The sequence below is a fragment of the Macrobrachium nipponense genome, chromosome 40, assembly GCF_015104395.2.
Source record: "Macrobrachium nipponense isolate FS-2020 chromosome 40, ASM1510439v2, whole genome shotgun sequence".
NCBI lineage: Eukaryota > Metazoa > Arthropoda > Malacostraca > Decapoda > Palaemonidae > Macrobrachium > Macrobrachium nipponense.
The window spans coordinates 36701866-36719867 of record NC_061101.1 but is presented as its reverse complement, the minus strand read 5'-3'; the positions used below and the strand labels follow the sequence as shown (position 1 = coordinate 36719867).

The 18002-nt window shown below is 42.3% G+C and overlaps 1 protein-coding gene across 6 annotated transcripts in view; it reads right to left on the bottom strand.

The window, feature by feature from the left end:
- Window positions 1-18002, bottom strand: part of LOC135212084 (WSCD family member AGAP003962-like) — an 885772-nt gene that overhangs the window by 28608 nt on the left and 839162 nt on the right. For 4 of the 6 annotated variants that reach the window (XM_064245451.1, XM_064245453.1, XM_064245454.1 and 1 more), the window contains 2 exons: window positions 12132-12290; window positions 8352-8474 (listed from right to left, as the gene is read on the bottom strand). In XM_064245451.1, the coding sequence (XP_064101521.1) occupies window positions 8352-8474; window positions 12132-12290 (282 nt within the window). Of the gene's footprint in view, window positions 1-8351; window positions 8475-10255; window positions 10407-12131; window positions 12291-18002 lie in introns of those variants that run through there. The other 2 variants (XM_064245456.1, XM_064245455.1) reach the window with 2 other exon arrangements.

Genomic DNA, 18002 nt, shown 5'->3' with positions numbered 1-18002 from the left:
CAGAGTGGTCCTTCCATCAGGTAGTAGCAGACAAGCTCTTCCAGGTTTGAGGGAGACCCATGCTGAACATTTTTGTGACTGTTCAACAGGAAACTGGAGATATTCTGTTTAGTGGTTCCAGATCCTTTAGCATTAGCGGAGGACGCGTTCCAACATCCCTGGGACAACTTGGAGGTACTATATGCTTTCCCTCCGTTTTGTTTGATCCATCAAGTTCTGAACAGGCTGATGAATTCACAGGGTCTCGGGAAGACTTTGGTAGCCCCTCCGTGGTCTAGGGCAGAATGGTTTTCAGATCTGCTGTCGTTGTTGTCAGAGGTTCCGAGGGAAATTCCCCCTTGGCGGCATCTCCTGTGTCAGTTGCATACAGAAAGGTTCCACCAGTTGGTAAAATCCATGTCTCTTCACAGTTGGAGGCTATCAAGTATCTCCTCCAAGCGAGAGCCTTTTCTCAGAGAACAGCAGGGCATAGGTCCAGCAGTCTCAGAAGGTCGACCTTTGCAGTTTACCAGGGCAAATGGGAGTTCTATTGTGATTGGTGTCATAAACGGGGTTTTTCTCCACTCGCAACCTCTATTCGGCGCATAGCAGACTTTTTAACCTTCCTCAGAGATGACAAATGTTTGTCTGTTTCTGCCATTAGAGGCTACAGGGCGGCCCTGTTTAGTGTTACGCCTTAGAGGTATCGACATCATTTCGTCCTGGGAACTCTCCTTGCCAGTTAAGGGGTTTGAGCAATTGAGTTCTCCTAGGGAGCTCAAGCCTCCAACGTGGGATGTTTCCTTGGTTCTGAGAAGCTTCACTAAGTGTCCATATGAGCCTTTGCGTCGCTCATCTGACAGGAACTTGACGCTCAAGACGGTTTTCCTCCTGGCCTTGGCATCTTCAAAGAGAGTGGGAGAGCTCCACGGTCTGAGCTATGATGTGAAGCACACCAGGGGTTGGGGGTCGGTGTCCTTCAAATTTGTCCCGGAATTCGTGGCAAAGACCCAAAATCCCTCTGTGCATGATAATAGGTTCACTCCTTTTCCATTCCATCAATGAATGACTTTGTCCGGGCCCTGCGTTGCTATCTTGAAAGGAAACGGCACCTTAGGCGAGGCTGCCGCAGACTTTTTGTTAGCACAGGCTGTACAAAGAAAGAGGTGTTGAAGAATATTATCTCTTTTTGGATACGGGAGGTCATCAGACAGGCATACTTGACTCTTGATGATTCCGCCGCCACGTCTGTGCAGGCTAGAGCGCATGACGTTAGAGGTATTGGTCCTTCTCTGGCTTTCAAAAAGAACTCGGCTCTACATAGAGTGCTGAGCGCTGGTACTTGGTTATGCCAGTCCACGTTCACCACCTCCTATCTTAAGGATGTTGCCCACAGATCTATGGACACATTTTCCCTGGGTCCTGTGGTGGCTGCCCAACTGATTGTGTAACTACTCATTGCCCTTAACAGGGCACTTTTGTATCTTACCTAAGATGATTGTGTGGATGAGAGAATGAGTGAGTTGGCTGGTCTCTTTCTTTCTCTTGTACCTTTCCTTCTTCCTTTGGGAGGGTTAAGGAATAGACACGTCATTCGCTGGACTGGTCTGATACAGGTGAGTAAGGTAGTCATACTGATAGTGTGGTCGCTTGGTATACAAATATCCAACCCTCTATTCGGTAGCATATGCTCCGTTCCTTGGCAAGGGGGAGTTGGGAGTGGTAACAAATCCTGGTGAGTTGGTTTGTTATTGCACAGTCAAAGTTTCTCTTTGGTTCCCTATACTACAATGATTCTCCCATATATCATTGTACGTTGCTCAGTGTCTGGGTGGTTAGATATCAATTTATCTAGCTTCTCATGGGCTTCAGTCCCTCTCCGGAAGTTATTTCTTCTGGAACTGGACTGGTGGGTAGGCCCCCAGCTGGTTTAGGATGTCTTGTACCTCCCTCCAAGTATAAGTCTACCCTATTGTTAAGACCAAAGGTTTGTTCTCCTATGAACAAATGACAAATTTTCTAAGACAATTAGCATTTTTCATAGCTGCAAACCTGAGGTCTTAACATTGTACTGCCCGCCTCTAGCCGCCCCTCTGTCTGCTAAGACATCCTGAGTTGGGAAAGACTGATGCGGTGGTGTAGATGCGTGGTCCTGGATCACTCTTCACCCGATATACGTATGCGTTGCCAGATCTCACAAGATTCCTTGCTTTCATCTGCAATTTAACTGGATCCAGCTAAGCCCTAGAAATTATCCTATTGTTAAGACCTCAGGTTTGTAGCTATGAAAAATACAAATTGTCTTAGAAAATTTGTTATTTTCTCTGACTAGGGAGATGATCAAACAAGTGTACCCTGCAACTTCTGAGGGAGGACTTCAGTATGTTTTGGGGAAGATCTCTCAAGGCCAGGGTCATCAGTCTGTCCATGGCATTCAGGGAGAACCTGTCGGTCATCTGCTAGGATGGAATGTAATTCAGATCACATTCATCACATTTTACCTTACCCATAGGTTCTTGGACTCATTTTCCTTGGATCCTATGGTGGATCCTCAACAAGTCATGTAGTTCACCCAGCTCTTGAGGGGCAGGTTGCATCTCACCTGCGGTACGCAGCAGCAAAGAGGTGAGTGTAGGACTGGACTATTATCTTCCTTCCCCTTCATGGACTGGCATGCATGCAAGTGATCTAGATGACTTAGGATACTCTGTCTAATCCAGTTCTATTTGGATTAGTAGATGCAAATCCTCCTTTCTCTCCAGAAGGAGAGAAGGGGATTGACTATGAGCAAGCCTGTTGGATATTAGCTTTATAATCTCTGGGACTATGGGTTCATCCAAACTTTTTTGAATCAGGGCTATTGCTTTCCCTTAATTCAAAATACCCAGAAGTCTAACAATAGAACAACTCTTGTTCAACAGATCAGAAGTATGGTCTCATATCTTTGCTCTTTCATGACCAAGAAGAGAGTACCAGGATGAGCTGAACTACCAGCCAGTTTAGAGACTCACTCAGAATCCTCCTACCAAAAGTAAGTCTCCCATATGTAAATACTGAGGGTTTGTATTCGTGTAGGAACAAATTACAAATTTTTAAGTAATTTGTATTTTTCCTAACATACAAACCTGAGGTCTTCACATGAAAAGCCCACCTTTTACCAATCCTCATTCTCTTACCTGGGCCAAAAGGTGAACTGTGTATATTTGAATGAACTCTGACTAGGTGGGCAGTAGTACTTCCATCCCTACCTTCAGTAACTGTTAACATAACCACCCTACAAAAAGTTAATGGCCGAATTTCCAGCTCACTGAAAGTTAACCCCATATGTAAAGACCTCAGGTTTGTATATTAGGAAATATACAAACTACTTTCAAAAACTTGTCATACTGTTGTACTATAATATCATATGGTTGAGTTGAGTTGAATATAGAATTTAGGCCAAGCACTGGGACCTATGAGGTCATTCAGTGCTGAAAAGGAAATTGACAGTAAAAGGTCTGAAAGGTGTAACAGGAGGAAGACCTCGCAGTTGCATTATGAATCTATTGTTAAGAGAGGGTGGATCATATGGTTGAACATGTAAAACAATTTTACCCCATGATCTTTAACTGTGGATAGGTTTCGCTATTTTGGTCCCCTTTAAAAGTTTGTGGGGTCTAGCTCAACCCGAGCGGCCAGAAAAATTTGTGAAAATTCAAAAACTGTAGCTATGCTTGTACATTTCAATTTCTAAAATAAATTTCACCATTGCCGAACACTACCGAGAAGATAAATCATACCCATCTACAAATTAAATATTTATTACAAATATATTGAAAAAATAGGTATATACAAAAAAATAATTTACAAAAATATTCTCAAAAAATACAAAATATGCTATATATACACAAAAATCACAAATTCTTGGTAATTTGTGTTTTTCCTAGCGATACTTTCCTCGAACCATTACAGTGGAAATTCCCAGATGTTGAATCTGGGTGCGACCCTTAGGGGTCGAAGACCAAGCGATCCTGCTGACCTGACGCCAGTCCTTCCTGCCCAACTCCGAGGTGCCTCCCCTAAGCTTCAGTGGGGCTGGACGGAAGGGAATATACTTCCATGGTTCAAGGTAAATATTGCTAGGAAAAATACAAATTACCAAGAATTTGTGATTTGTTCCGATGCAGGATACTTACCTCGAACCATTACAGTGGAAACTTACTCCTTAGGAGGAGGGCGAAGGTTAGGGGAGGAACGGCCCAAAGGTGCTAGGTCAGAGGAGGGGCAACTGCTCACGGTGGTACTCAACCCTGCTCAGTGATACTTGGGGTTGATCCGGGGAGGGCCTAAAACAAGTCTGGTGTGGGCATAACCAGGCCCTGACATGTAAAACCGTGGGTTGTACTGAACACCATACGCATTCCCGCGTATCTTACCAGAGTATCCTGGATACTTGGCTTCCTCCAAAAGCCCAGGGGGGATAAGGACAAGGACCAGAGGGGTATGAGGAAGAGTCACACATACACACAAACACTTCATACACACTGGCCCTTTCAACCTGAGGGGTCCTAGACCTGTTGCTGGCCTGCCACCACGGGGCAGATCTCAAAGGAGTCGAGCGACCTCCTCGTGCAGTCTTTCAGGTAGTGGGCGGTGAACGACGACTGCCTATTCCAGACTCCTGCCCTCAGAAAATGGTCCACTGCCATGTTCTTGGAGAATGAAAGGGAAGCCCCGATCCCCCTGATGTCATGGGGTCTGGCTCCCTTTGGAGGGGGAAGGCCCCCCTTCTCGTAGGCCATCCTGATGGTTTCTCTTAGCCAGAAAGAGATGGTGTTCTTGGAGGCTGCCTTCTTCTCTCGCCCCGTGGTGACAAAGAGGTTCTTGACCTCCGGCCTGAACCGAGCCGTCCTTTCCAGGTATTTCCGTATTGCACGCACCGGACTGAGGAGGAGATCCTTAGGCTGGTCCGACTTCGGGAGGGCAGGGATGGAAAACTCCACGAACCTGAGGTCCGAGACCGAGGGGTTCTGATTCTTAGCCATGAAGGAGGGGACAAACCCGAAAGAGTTCTTTCCACCCCCTCGTGTGGACAACTTCGTATGACAGACCATGAAGTTCTCCCACCCTGTTCGTGGAGGCCAGCGCCAGTAGAAACACTGTCTTGAGGGTCTGCTCCCTATCCAGAATGTCCTTGAGTGGCTCGAAAGGAGCTGCCTCAGGGAGTCCTAAGACTCTTGCGACATCCCAGCGGGGAACCAAGCCGGCGCCTGGGGGGGCACTTCTGCTCAAAGCTCCTTATGAGCAAGGACAGCGGTTTTGAGTTCCCCAGATCCACTCCTTTCAGGGAGAAGACCTGGCTTAATGCAGCCCTGGCTCCTTTGACCGCTGGTATTGGAAGGCCTCTGTCCAACCTCAGGTAGGTCAAGAATTCAGCAATGTCTGGGATCTTTGCTCGGAGGGGCTCCAGGCCCCTCTCCCTACACCAGGCCCCAAAACCCTTCCACTTCGCCTGGTAGATGTTAGCAGAGGACTCCCTGAGGTAACTGGACATATGAGAGGCCACTCTCACCGAGAACCCTCTCCTGTTCAACAACCACTCGATAATCTCCAGCCATGAAGGGAGAGGGCTGGAAGGTTCTTGTGGAAACTCTCGAAATGGGGCTGCTTCAACAGGTCTGGCCTGAGGGGCAGCTCCCAAGGAGGTTGAGAGGCCATCTCTAGAAGGTCCAGGAACCACTCCCCGTCGGGCCACCACGGAGCCACCAACGTCAGAGCCGCGCCTTTTGCCTTTCTCAGATGGTTGAGGACCTGCATGAGGACTCCGAAGGGAGGGAATGCGTACATGTCCAGACCGTCCCACGGGTGTTGGAACGCGTCCTCCCAGAATGCGGCTGGATCCGGCACCGGAGAGCAATAGACTGGTAGTTTGGCGTTTAGCCTTTTTGCGAACAGGTCCAGGGATGGGGACCCCCACTTCCTGATTAGTTCTCTGGCTACCTCGGGGTGTAGGGACCATTCGGATCCCACCACCTGACCCCGTCTGCAGAGGCCGTCGGCGATTACGTTCTTGCTGGGAATGAACCTTGCCGTCAAGGAGGTTCCGAGGGCTTCGGCCCGGCTCAAGATCTCCTCCGTCAATCCACAGAGATCCTGGGACCCCCCTGCTTCTTGACGTACGCAACCACTGGGGCATTGTCGCACATCAGAGACACAGTGTGTCCCCTTACTTCCTCCTTGAAAGCTTCCAGGGATCTCTTCACTGCCAAGAGTTCCAGCCTGTTGATGTGGAAGGTTCTCTCTTCTTGTGACCATATCCCTCCCACTGAGATGGACTTAAGGTGGGGCCCCCACCCTACCTTCGACGCATCCCTAAACAGGAGCATCTCCGGGGGCACGGACCCGAGGGGTACACCCTGACGAGAGTTTGCAGGATCCAGCCACCAGCCGAGGGCCTTCCTCACTGCTGGTGTGATGGGAACCGGCTTCTGAGGTGTTTCCTCCTTTTGGGACCATCCTGCTTTCAGGTCCCATTGTAAGGACCTTAATCTCAGTCTTCCCTGGGGTACTAGTTTTTCCAGGGAGACCAGGTGGCCTAAGCGTCTTTGTCACTCCTTTGATGGTCTCGGGGAGTGGTTCAGGAAGTTGAAAGCGATCCTTTGGAGGTTTGCCAGTCTGTCCTCCGATGGGAAAGCTCATCCTTTCTGTTTCCAACTCTATCCCCAGGCGATCCTGCCCACCAGTCCTATACCACAAAATGATCTTTATTAGCAAAATCCATTTACAGCAATTGAAGTACAAGCCACAATCATCAACAGCTGCAATTTCTAGAGAAAAAATACCAGATCATGACAGGTGAGTTGGGGATTTCCCCCTCCCATGGTGAATTGGGGATTTACCCCTCCCACCAACCGACCGCCTTATTACGAAGCTACAACAATTTATTTGTATTAAAACAATTTTTTGTTCTTTGTGTGACTTAGAATCACTCCTTAGGTGGAAGGCATTGTCTCATGATTATGAATGGTAATATTCTTCCTACCTGGATATCCCAGCTTCCTGGCAACGTACAAAAGGTTGGGGAATATGACATATGTGACCTTCTGTACAGTCTGAGAGATGTGATGCTTACTTGTCCAATGGAGTTTAACCTGCTACAAAATGGATTGAGAAGCCACCAAAATTCCTCGTGGCCAAAGTCCGAGATAAAAATAGGTAAAAAAAGGTGGTCTGGTTAGTAGAAAGCCTTCTAGCTCAACAACTTCTTCACTTGCTTTGTGACCACCTGAAACCAACGTGAGACAGCATTCTAGAACATTTCCTTTTTCATCTGCCAACACTAAAGAAGTCTTTGACATAGGGCCCAAGGTGTCTAGCCCCATGCAGGTAGTACCACGAGTCCCATGAGTAATAAGTTTATCTTGTCTTGATCCTTACTAATACAGTCCCACTAAGGAAGAAATGAAAAGCTCTTGTTTGTGTGGTGTTTTAACATTGCATGGAACCAGTGGTTATTCAACAACAGGACCAACAGCTTTATGTGACTTCTGAACCACGTTGAGAGCGAACCTCTATTACCAGAAATACACATCTCTGACCCCTCAATGGAATACCCGAGAATTGAAATCACGGCCACTGTGGTGACAGGCCAAGACCAAAATGACAATGGCACTGAGGCGCCAAATGAAAAGCTCTTGAATCTCTCGTCAAAGACTGAAAGGTTCTGAGTTTTTGCCCCAGGCTCTGGAATGACTGAGAATGTGATAGATCACCAACCATGTACAAGAAGCTGTGAAGATCATCTACTTGCGTCACTGATGTATTATTGGGCATGACACTCCTGTTTGAGAGAGAGAGAGAGAGAAACGTAATTGCCACCCCAACTCAGGCTCCAAGAAAAAGTTGAGTGTATTTCTTGGTAATCCACTCAAAGAACCATAATCTGTTTCTGTGAAAACAAGATCAGTTTTTCTTTGAAGGAATTGCATCCTTCATACATGGTGAACCAAGATTTAAGAATGAAAATTCAGTAAAATATGACGGATTCTTGTGAGTGAAAGTCTGAATTATGCAACACATTGTTAATACATACGGAATACAATATCTAATTCATATTGTCGATTCGAAAAGAAACAATTTAAATCCACCTATCTAGGTTAGCTGCCAGCTACTACCTGTACAGATTACAGATAACTGATAATTTCCAATCGTATGCAAAGCAAAGACGAGACTTCGAGCTACATTAAATGAAACGGATTCCCTGAATTTTTCTTGATGACCACACACAATCACAAACTTACTCATGAAGGAAATATGGTTTTTCCTCCAACTGAGGTGGCTACATTTACTTTTACAATGTAACAAACTATGTACTATCATTATCAATCACTTACCTCAGGACCCCATTCATGAGTCTTCACAACCACAACTGATCCATTGGATACGGATTCCGCTGGAAAACCATTCTTCATGAGAGCATAGTCTTTGTACACACTACCTGAATAGTAACCAGTGGCCTGCAAAAGTAACAAAATCGGCTAGTCATTTAACACCCAGTACAATGTAGTAATCAATTTGCTGTTAAATATTTTATAAATTACACGAGTTAGGTAAGAAGTATTGCAGCATCTACAGAAAAACTCCATTTTCTAATGGTGACTGTCTTGAATCATACACAATAACAAATAATAGTGAAAAATTCTGGTGTCATAAAGGTACCAAAAACTGAATGGTAGTTATAAATGACGTTAAGTACTGTTTCCTAAATAATCTGCCAAGGGTACAGAGACTTATTCCACCAAGAACCCCAGTATACAGATCTTCACACACTTGAGATCATTATTCAAACTTTTTTATTCTTCAAGTAATTTGCATTTTTCCAAGGTTTAAAACCTGAGCCTTTTCTGTGTGAAAATTCTTCAGTGTGAGCTGGAAATGGTCACCGACGCCATGTAACAGGGTGGTTAACTGGTGGTGGGCAGGTGAGTGGGAGGGAATCCCTCACACCTGCTGTATGCCAGCACCTTTCCTATGGCATCAGGAACAAGGATAGTTAAGGTTGATGTGGGATTATAATAAGAGGTTTGTATACCTAAAATTCAAATTACTTTCAATAATTGGTATTTATTCCTCCTGAAATAAAAACCATTGCCTTTAATACCTATATCCTAGAAGAATTATACGAGGTGGGAAGATACACTCATAACCAGCAGGGATTAAAGTATAACAGTTGCCCATGTGAGGCCTACTTCTGCAGGTTAGGGTAAAATACCGAATGGCCGGCCTCTACCACAGCGTGACCACCTTCCTGAAAATCAGAAATCATGGCTTTAATTTGTGACTTGGGAGAAAATACTTACTTCGAGAGGAAAGTAGAGGTCTCGAGGTGTTGCTTCGATGGACGCTGGCTCTTGACCAATGTCTATCCTGGGTTACAGTACTGTTAAAGTACTATTTTGGGAAAGTGGTCATGCTACGGTAGAGGCCAGCCTTTCAGTTTTTACCCTATGGCCTGTTTAAAAGCAGATCACCAACATATATATTTCAACAAGGGCTCACCCTAACCTAACCTAAGGCAATGTGCTTTGACCTAGCCAGGAAGGAAGGGGCCAGCTTAATTCCCTGAATGGAACCCCTAATGTGACACTGTGCACAGGAAAACTTGTAACTATCCTGCAGAGGTAGGTATTAACGGGTGTGCAAGATGAGCTTTGTCTCGTAAATGTCATGTTCCTAGACGTAAGCAGTAGTGAGGGACCAAGGACTCTTGTAGCCTACGATGTAAGGCTACAGCCTGGCATGGAGGATGCAAGGCTGACAAGAAGGGCCCAAATTTCCGAAGTGGTTAAGGAGCACAGGTTGTTATGCAGCTAGCCTAGGCTATGTCAAAATGATAAAATAAAGGTTTCAGATGATGGGTATAGTGAAACTCACCTGCAAGCTAATACCTTCCAGCAATTACCTAGTAACCAGACTGCTGCCTCAACGTTGTAAAAATAATGATGAGGAAAGCTTCCCTCATCCATTCGGAACAGTACCTATCAAGTCTATCATCCCTACTTTAGGTAACGTATCTTTTTAGTACAAGAAGAGCTTGGATGTTTGTTTGTTTGTATGGTGTTTTTACTTTGCATGGAACCAGTGGTTATTCAGCAACGGGACCAACAGCTTTACGTGACTTCCGAACCACGTCGAGAGTGAACTTCTATCACCAGAAATACACATCTCTCACTCCTCAATGGAATGGCCAAGAATCGAACTAGCAACCACCGAGGTGGGACGCCAACACCATACCAACCACGCCACTTAGGCGCTGAAGAGCTTGAATGGCTACATGTAACACAAGCTTAGTATAAGCAGACGCCACAGTTCTTGTCAGGGTATCCAAAGAGTAGTGGGCAATGTTCTTCAGGTAAAACATGGACGTGGTAACTGGTAAATATGTTCTGTCTCCCCAAGGACCCAAGGTATCTAGAGAAAGAGGGAGCGTTATCTCCATTGAGCACCGTCGTAACACAAACCAAACTATGATTTTAACCCGTTTGGTTTTCAAGTTCTACTATAATAAAAATATCTTTGCAATCTTAAAGGAAAGTGTAGATTTTTTGTTGCACTACTGATACTGATAATAATTTAAAAAATAAAAACCACAAAAACAAGCCGTAATTGAAAATTTTGTCTTTGTCCTAATTGGCTAGTTATGGTGCCGTCACTGAGCTCCGCCCAATTTATACCATGCTCGTCATCTATCAGTTGTCAAAGCGGGAGGCTTGTCTTTAACTATATTGCCATTTTAAGATAGGTAAATTGTGGTGTTTTGTAATATTGCTTCGTGCCACGTAAATCAGAAAAACAAGGAAATTTGATAATTTTCATTGCTTTCCAAGAAATATTACCGAAGGTGACGTCATGTCCCGGTATGAAATCTTCATCCGTTTAGCAGACGAATTTCCGTCAATCAGTCTCTGTGTAATTACATATGCTTTATGTCAATTGCAATTACAATTATAATTACCTGTCCTTTTGTAAAATTACAATTACAACTACAATTACCATTAAATAGAAATAAAGAATTACAACTACAATTACCTTAAAATGTGTAATTAATTACTTTTCAGTTAAATTGCAATTTCTCCTAGCTTGTCAATGCACAGCCCTAGTGTAAAGGGGGCGTGGCCTAGCAGGCAAGATTTACCTTCACTCCAGATATGCAACTACCTTTCTTATACCCACCTTGGGTTTTGCCTATGCTAGACACCTGAACTCTACTTCAGAGTTGAGAAATGGAATATCATAAAAAAATAATATTTCTGGTGGTTTTTAAGGATTTTTTGGGGGGCCATACACCATTGTTTTACCTAAAAAAATAATTATCATGGGCGGAGACAAGCAAGATACTCGTACTCTCTATTCGCCTTTTATTTTAGCAAGAATATCTAGGTACTGGAAAAATCAAATGGTGCCTTTGAAAATTTAAGCTCTCATACATCAAGAAGTAAATATGAACGTTATAATTAACTTGCCCTTCATAACTCCATAAAGGAGGAAGACGCAACCATCATTTCGACCTTTGGTGTTACTTTTTGGTTTTAGAGCGAAATTAATGTCTTATTTTAGACTTTATTATAATGAAGTGGCTATAAGCTGAAGGTGAAAACTGGAACAAGACAAAAATTAATTCCAAGATATTTTTTCATCTTATAGTTCCAGATATCGATTAAAATAGCACACATGGACAAGTATATGGATTGAATAACAAAAAAATTGCACAGAATGATCAGCTTTGACGGAAGGTACCAAACTGCCCATTTAGCATTAAAAACAATTGCTAAATTATTTATTAAAATCAGTTAGGTGAGAAGTGAAAGAAAGTAACGGTTGAAAATTATTTAGCAGACAGCAGACAATATTATAGTCAGAGAAAAAGGGGATTTCACGAGAAATCTTAGTTACTAACTACAGTGGGATATATATATATAATATATATATATATATATATATATATATATAGTATATATATATATATATATATATATATATATATATATACACACACACACACACACACACACACCAGAAGCACACTTCGCCTACGTCCTTCTCCAGGAGACTTTTAACATTAACTAAGCTTTGTTGACATTAACCAGTTTCATTACTTTCTGGCTTCTACGCACCTGCTGTAAAAGATATCGTAGCCACGTGTTTCCTGACCCAGGGAATGAGACTAAGGCCGTAGGGGGGCCTGGAGGTACACGCCATTTGAGCTGTTGGCACCAAGGTAACCGAGCCCCTCGTCCTACTCGTCGAGATGCCCAGCTCCATGTTCCACGAGCCTGCAAGAGAGCCAGAAAGTTTTTAAAACAGACAGGCCAGTCCTAACAAAGTATACAGTAACTGTGCGACGATGTCATGACTGGTCACTAATAACAATAACTTTAGCCTTGTACATGTTACGTAAAATGAATGATTGAAAGTTTATATCTATCGAGCTTTCCGTCCATGCTTTCAAAACAACTTAAGGAATCGTATGTTAATGATAACATGAAAGTTAACACTTTGGTAACAAAGTATAGATAAAAATATTATTTGGAAAATATTCACTATAACCTCTTTACCGAGAAAAAACGGCCTTCTCATTCAAGTTTTTTTTTTTTTTTTTCCGGTGAACTCATTTTGACAAGAGACTTAAACAATATGTTCTTTTATTTTACCTAACTCAATTTATCAAATTAAATAACACTATTAGCTGATGCAACCATAAGCAATGGTGAGGCCATTAAAAAGTGCTGGCACAGTCCATAAAGGGTAATATTTCATTTGCAACGATTAAAACATTGTAAAAGCATTTTAAATAAATTCAAATTATACAAATTCATTATCATGTTTATCATCTGACATCGTAAGTACGCTGTTTACGTCTGTGATAGATTTGTAAGGAAATCACCGTTACGGATCAAATTCCGAATCTGATGGCGTGTCAGTTTGTCCTCCTTCCTATGCAAAGTTTACTGCTTTTAACTTGAACGAAGCTTCATACCTCATCCTTTTATTTTTCCCGATAGTTGGTGAGAACATGATGGGGTCTTGTAATAACTGTATTCGAAATTTCGAATAATGGTAGTCTGGATAAAGCTAGTAACAAAGTGAGAGCTCATTCATCCTAACGTCTAATTAAACTACCATAATTATGGTAGTTTACCTACGGTAATTACTACTGTAATTACAGTTGTTTTGCTTACACTATCGATAGTTGTGTCGCTAGTGATTAACTTGAATTACCTTATGTTGTTACCGTTATTCCAGTTGTTTAGTTTACAGTATCGATAGTTGTGATGGTAGTTAACTATACTCTGTTTTTTTTCCATCTGTCCATCCGCCTGTGGTGTTTTCGCATGGTAACACTGCGTCCCGTGCTTTAAATAGTTACGCTATGTGTAAGTTTTAGGTAAGTAAACGGATATCTGGGTGTACATTTGCAACTGAAAAGTGTTTTAATAATTTTCTGTATGCGAATGACACCGTTAATATTCGAAATAGGATATTATTTAAAGCCCGGGACGCAGTGTTACCATGCGCAAACACCACAGGCTGATGGACAAATGGAAAAAAAAACAAGAGTATAGTGACACATCTATCGACACTTCAGGGGTTAGCCTATCATTAAGAATCTTGGTAGGATTTAAGGTTTGCTTTTTAAACGCGGCGTATAAGATGACCCCCCCCCCGCCCCCCCATTTTTTTTGAAAGGTAAAAGAAAGGGGACCCCCCCCCCCCCTCCCCTTATGCGCCGGTATATACAGTAATTAAGAGGTAGGTAACAGAGAGATTTAAAGATCCCTCTCCGTAAGGTGTGTCAGCGCATTCTCGCTGGAACTTCTTGCAAGTTCGCGAATCCTTCTAGAGAACTTCGTTTATTCCCGACTCAGATTAAGGCTTGTACTAATAGACATACTAAAAAAAGTGCGAGGAACTCTGGAATTTTAAAGGTCATAGTGGCTATTACAAATACAGATTTCAAGATGTTTATTACCAAGTTTAAAGCAACACAAAATATGAGTAAGCAAATTAGAATGACGCATTAAGAACACGATCACCACAGGCTACAATTATAATCATGTAATTTTAATGATATGCCATTAAGAATAAACAAAATACACAACGCTTAAACTTCATTTCTCTTCGTCACAATATTGTTCCGGCATAGAGCCGAATCAAAAGCTTCAAAACTGGTCAAAAGCCCCAACATGCCACCCAAGAAGGAAATCCCATAAGGATCCAAATTAGAGCTGATGGCGAGAGAAGCCCCCGTTCCAAGTGACAGGCTGACCATTAGTTTCTCTTTGTCCTTTTATGGAACAAATAGAAGGAACCATTGGGTGACTGAGGAGCAATGACTGATACGCGGTACTGTCAATAACTGTAACCTATATCATGTGTAGAGAAATTTTGTGTAAGATGAAATATGGCGCTTTGCCAAAAAACTAATCACAGATGATATTCACAGATACAATAAACACTTATAAACTGAGCGCTGTCGATCTTCAAACTTTTTTAAATAAAACATAAGTTCATCATGATTGCTTTAAAAAAAAACACTACTGGTTTTTCTCGCAACTCCTTGACAGCTCGCGACAAAGGCTACTTCATAATTTAGTGATTCCCTGTACGTAGTATCACGCTGTTCTTTGGTACAAAAAATAAAAATCCCAATAATGAATATTTAGGCATACGCAAGGAAATCAGGCACAAAATATATCGGAATTAAAAACGATCTTCTTAACATTTAATAGCGTAAAAAACTTCTTGTTTGACTAAAGCTGGTTTAACTTCGATGGAAAATACAAAATAGGCTACACTACTAATTAGAAGAGTATACAAAGCACCGACCAGGGCAAATGGACTAAAGTTGTAACATGCCAACTAAAATACAGCATGTTCCACATTTGTTTTCAAGATCTCTTTGCAATCTACTACACAGCCAGGTCTCGTACGATCTGATTTGAAGTTCTGTGGCGTCGCGACATCAAAGGATATTAGCAGCAGCCAGATCCAATTAATTCTGGCTTCTTTGTTCACTTCTCGGTGGCTCAAATTGTATTTGGAACACAGTTACGAAACAATTTCAGGAAATTTTTTAAGATCTCACGGAAAATTGGGTTCATTTCTTTAGCGTCAAAAAGACGGCTCGAGTTTTTTTTTTTTTCAACCCCCGGTGCGAATGTGACCTTGAATGGAACAAAATGCAGACGTAAGAATTTGTGGCTTGATTTAAATTAAACCCTTTAATGTAGGCTCTGTTCCAAGTAATATCCCAGTTATGGAAGCTTCAAGATTCCGCTGCCAATTACGATTTAAAGAAATAATAAAATTTTTGGGTTTTGGATGCATCTGTATACCCATGATTGACTAATTACAAGATTAACAGCTAATATTCATTAGTACTGCATTGCAATCGAAAACGATTCGATATTTTCCTTTTTCTTTACGTCGCACCATATCATTTTTCCCACTTCTTGAGAGAGAGAGAGAGAGAGAGAATGACTAATGCATGAAACCGGGATTTTCAGTCCCCAAAAGCAAAAGCGTCAACAGCCCAAGAAAGTAACCAACAAAACACGCCGCCATCTCACTCCCCATCACCTAAAACCCCCTGAGAACCTTATTCTTCCTTTCCTCTTGATTCTCTCTCTCTTCCCGTCTCAATTAAGTGCGACCTCCTCCTCCTCCTGCTCCTCCTGCTCCTCCGTGAAAGGAAGGGCCGCCGTTAAGGATTAACCGAAACGGAGCAGATGCCATCCACATCTCTCGCACCCGAGAGAAGGAAATCAGGCGGAACTCTAAAGGAGATTTATTTCTCCGAGGCACAAGCCAAAGTCGGGAGCGAGTCCCTGGCACACAATTAGATGTGACCAATTTGGCCCCGTGACACAATGGCGAAGGATATTGGTTTGTCCCCGCTGTGGCACACGCTGGCAGAGATGATTGGTTTCCCCATTACTCTACACAACGTCAAAATGGATCGGCGCGTCCCCATGACTGCCCACAATGGCAAGCGTGACTGGTTTGCAACGATAACGGGTTTGTCCCCATTTCTGAACACTATGGGAAAGATTGGTGTCGCCATTATTATGCGCAATAGCGAGGGAGACTGGCTTGTCTCCATTATTAAGAAAACATATCGTCCATTTCAGACTGCTGGGCCTTGACCCAGGTTGACTACCTACTATCTCTTGAAAAAGAGCCACTGATAGGGTCTGAAAGTACTCGAGTATTGAGCAAAATAATATGTAAATACTTATAAGTAAACACGTTATACACTGTATTTTTGAGGGTTTCCTTTTCAATCTTCAGAAGAAAACTGAAAGAAGTTTTTTGTTTGGTTCATTCTGTTTTATGGTCAATAACATAAAATAAACTCGACTATTATCGCCATTCCACAGCATAAGACATGTGCACAGGTTCATATAGATAGACAACCATACAAACGCATTAGCAAGGGCCACCGCTACCAGATAGCGAATGGAAGAATGAAAGAGGTAAATCATAAACATGTGCTTTATAACAATGGCCACTTCGACCTCTTAACTTTTCGACTTCCAAATAAATAATTATGCATTCGCATTATACCGAGAACCTGGATATCCAGCCAGTCAAAAGAGGTCGAGCTTTTCAGTCGTAACGTATCAAAAAATTTTGGGAAATGGAGAAGTTCAGACTGACTGATTCATTGTTCACTGGTGTCGCAACGTTTAAGGTCAGTGATACCAAAACGAAACGTGAAGAGGTCATTGTTGCCATCACAATGATTAGATCTGTGAATGGATAAACAGAATCTAAATATATTTCTATATATATTTCATAGATATATGATTATAACACCGAGATAAGAAGATGAGAGGGGGGCAGAGATGAAGTGAAGGAAGATATGCAGAGAAGAGGTTTGGTGGAGGATGATGCCTTTGATAGAAGGCAGTGAAGAAGGAGCATCAGGCGACTGACCCCTTCACGTAGAGATATCGGTGGGAAAGAAGAAAAGACTGGACGAAAGACAATAAGTTAATAAGCCACTTAATACAGAACACCATAAGGACGATGGTAGTTATGAATAATACAGAATAATGGCCAACAGAAGAGTAAAATGCAACGCACTATTAAAATATTAGGAAAAAGTGCTAGATATCGAATTCTCCTTAAATCACGTCATATGCAATAACATATTGGTTGTATAAAACTTGCAGAGATTATGCCTTTCCCACACTCGCAAACAATGCTTACAACCTATTTGCCTGTACCCAACTTTCTGGGTGAATATTAAGATCTTGGCTAGCAAAATGATGAAGCATTTTGAAAACAAACAATTGTACCATAATAATCGAAAGTCCTCCCAGGCAAACATCTTGAGCTCAACTGGCAGGTCTGGAGTCTGGACGATCTAACATCACGAGAAACTTGTGTCCACACTTGTCAAAATCATAGGAAACTTTCATTACAGAGAGAACGGTTTCTGGAATGCTTGTTTTCAAGTGCGAACTAGCCATTGGAAGTACAAAACGCCGAGAAGTGCTGTTATACACTGTGTTTGGACTTGGAGGTGGAACAAGCATGAGCATCCTTGGAAAAGGACGACGCAGAACTTTTAGAGATTAATCATTTGCAATGAAACTGAAACTACGCGGGAGAACAATAATTTTGAGTAGCACAGTGACCTGCTACCTATAGGAAATCTACTTTCGTCATTGTTCTTTTGTATGAACTGTAACGAAACTTCGACAAAGACTCTCGAAACTGAAGGCGTTTATGACAGATGTGCAGAAAACAAAGACTGTACCTACACAAAAAATAAACGCACGCAAATTATATTCATATATATATATATATATATATATATATATATATATATATATAGATAAATTATATTCATATATATATATAATTTGTGTGTGTGTGTGTGTGGGTGTGGGTGTGGTGAAGGGCTGTATGCGTAAAACACGAGACCAAAACGTAGGTTTCACATTCAATTTATGTATTTAGCCCTCTGGACCTGA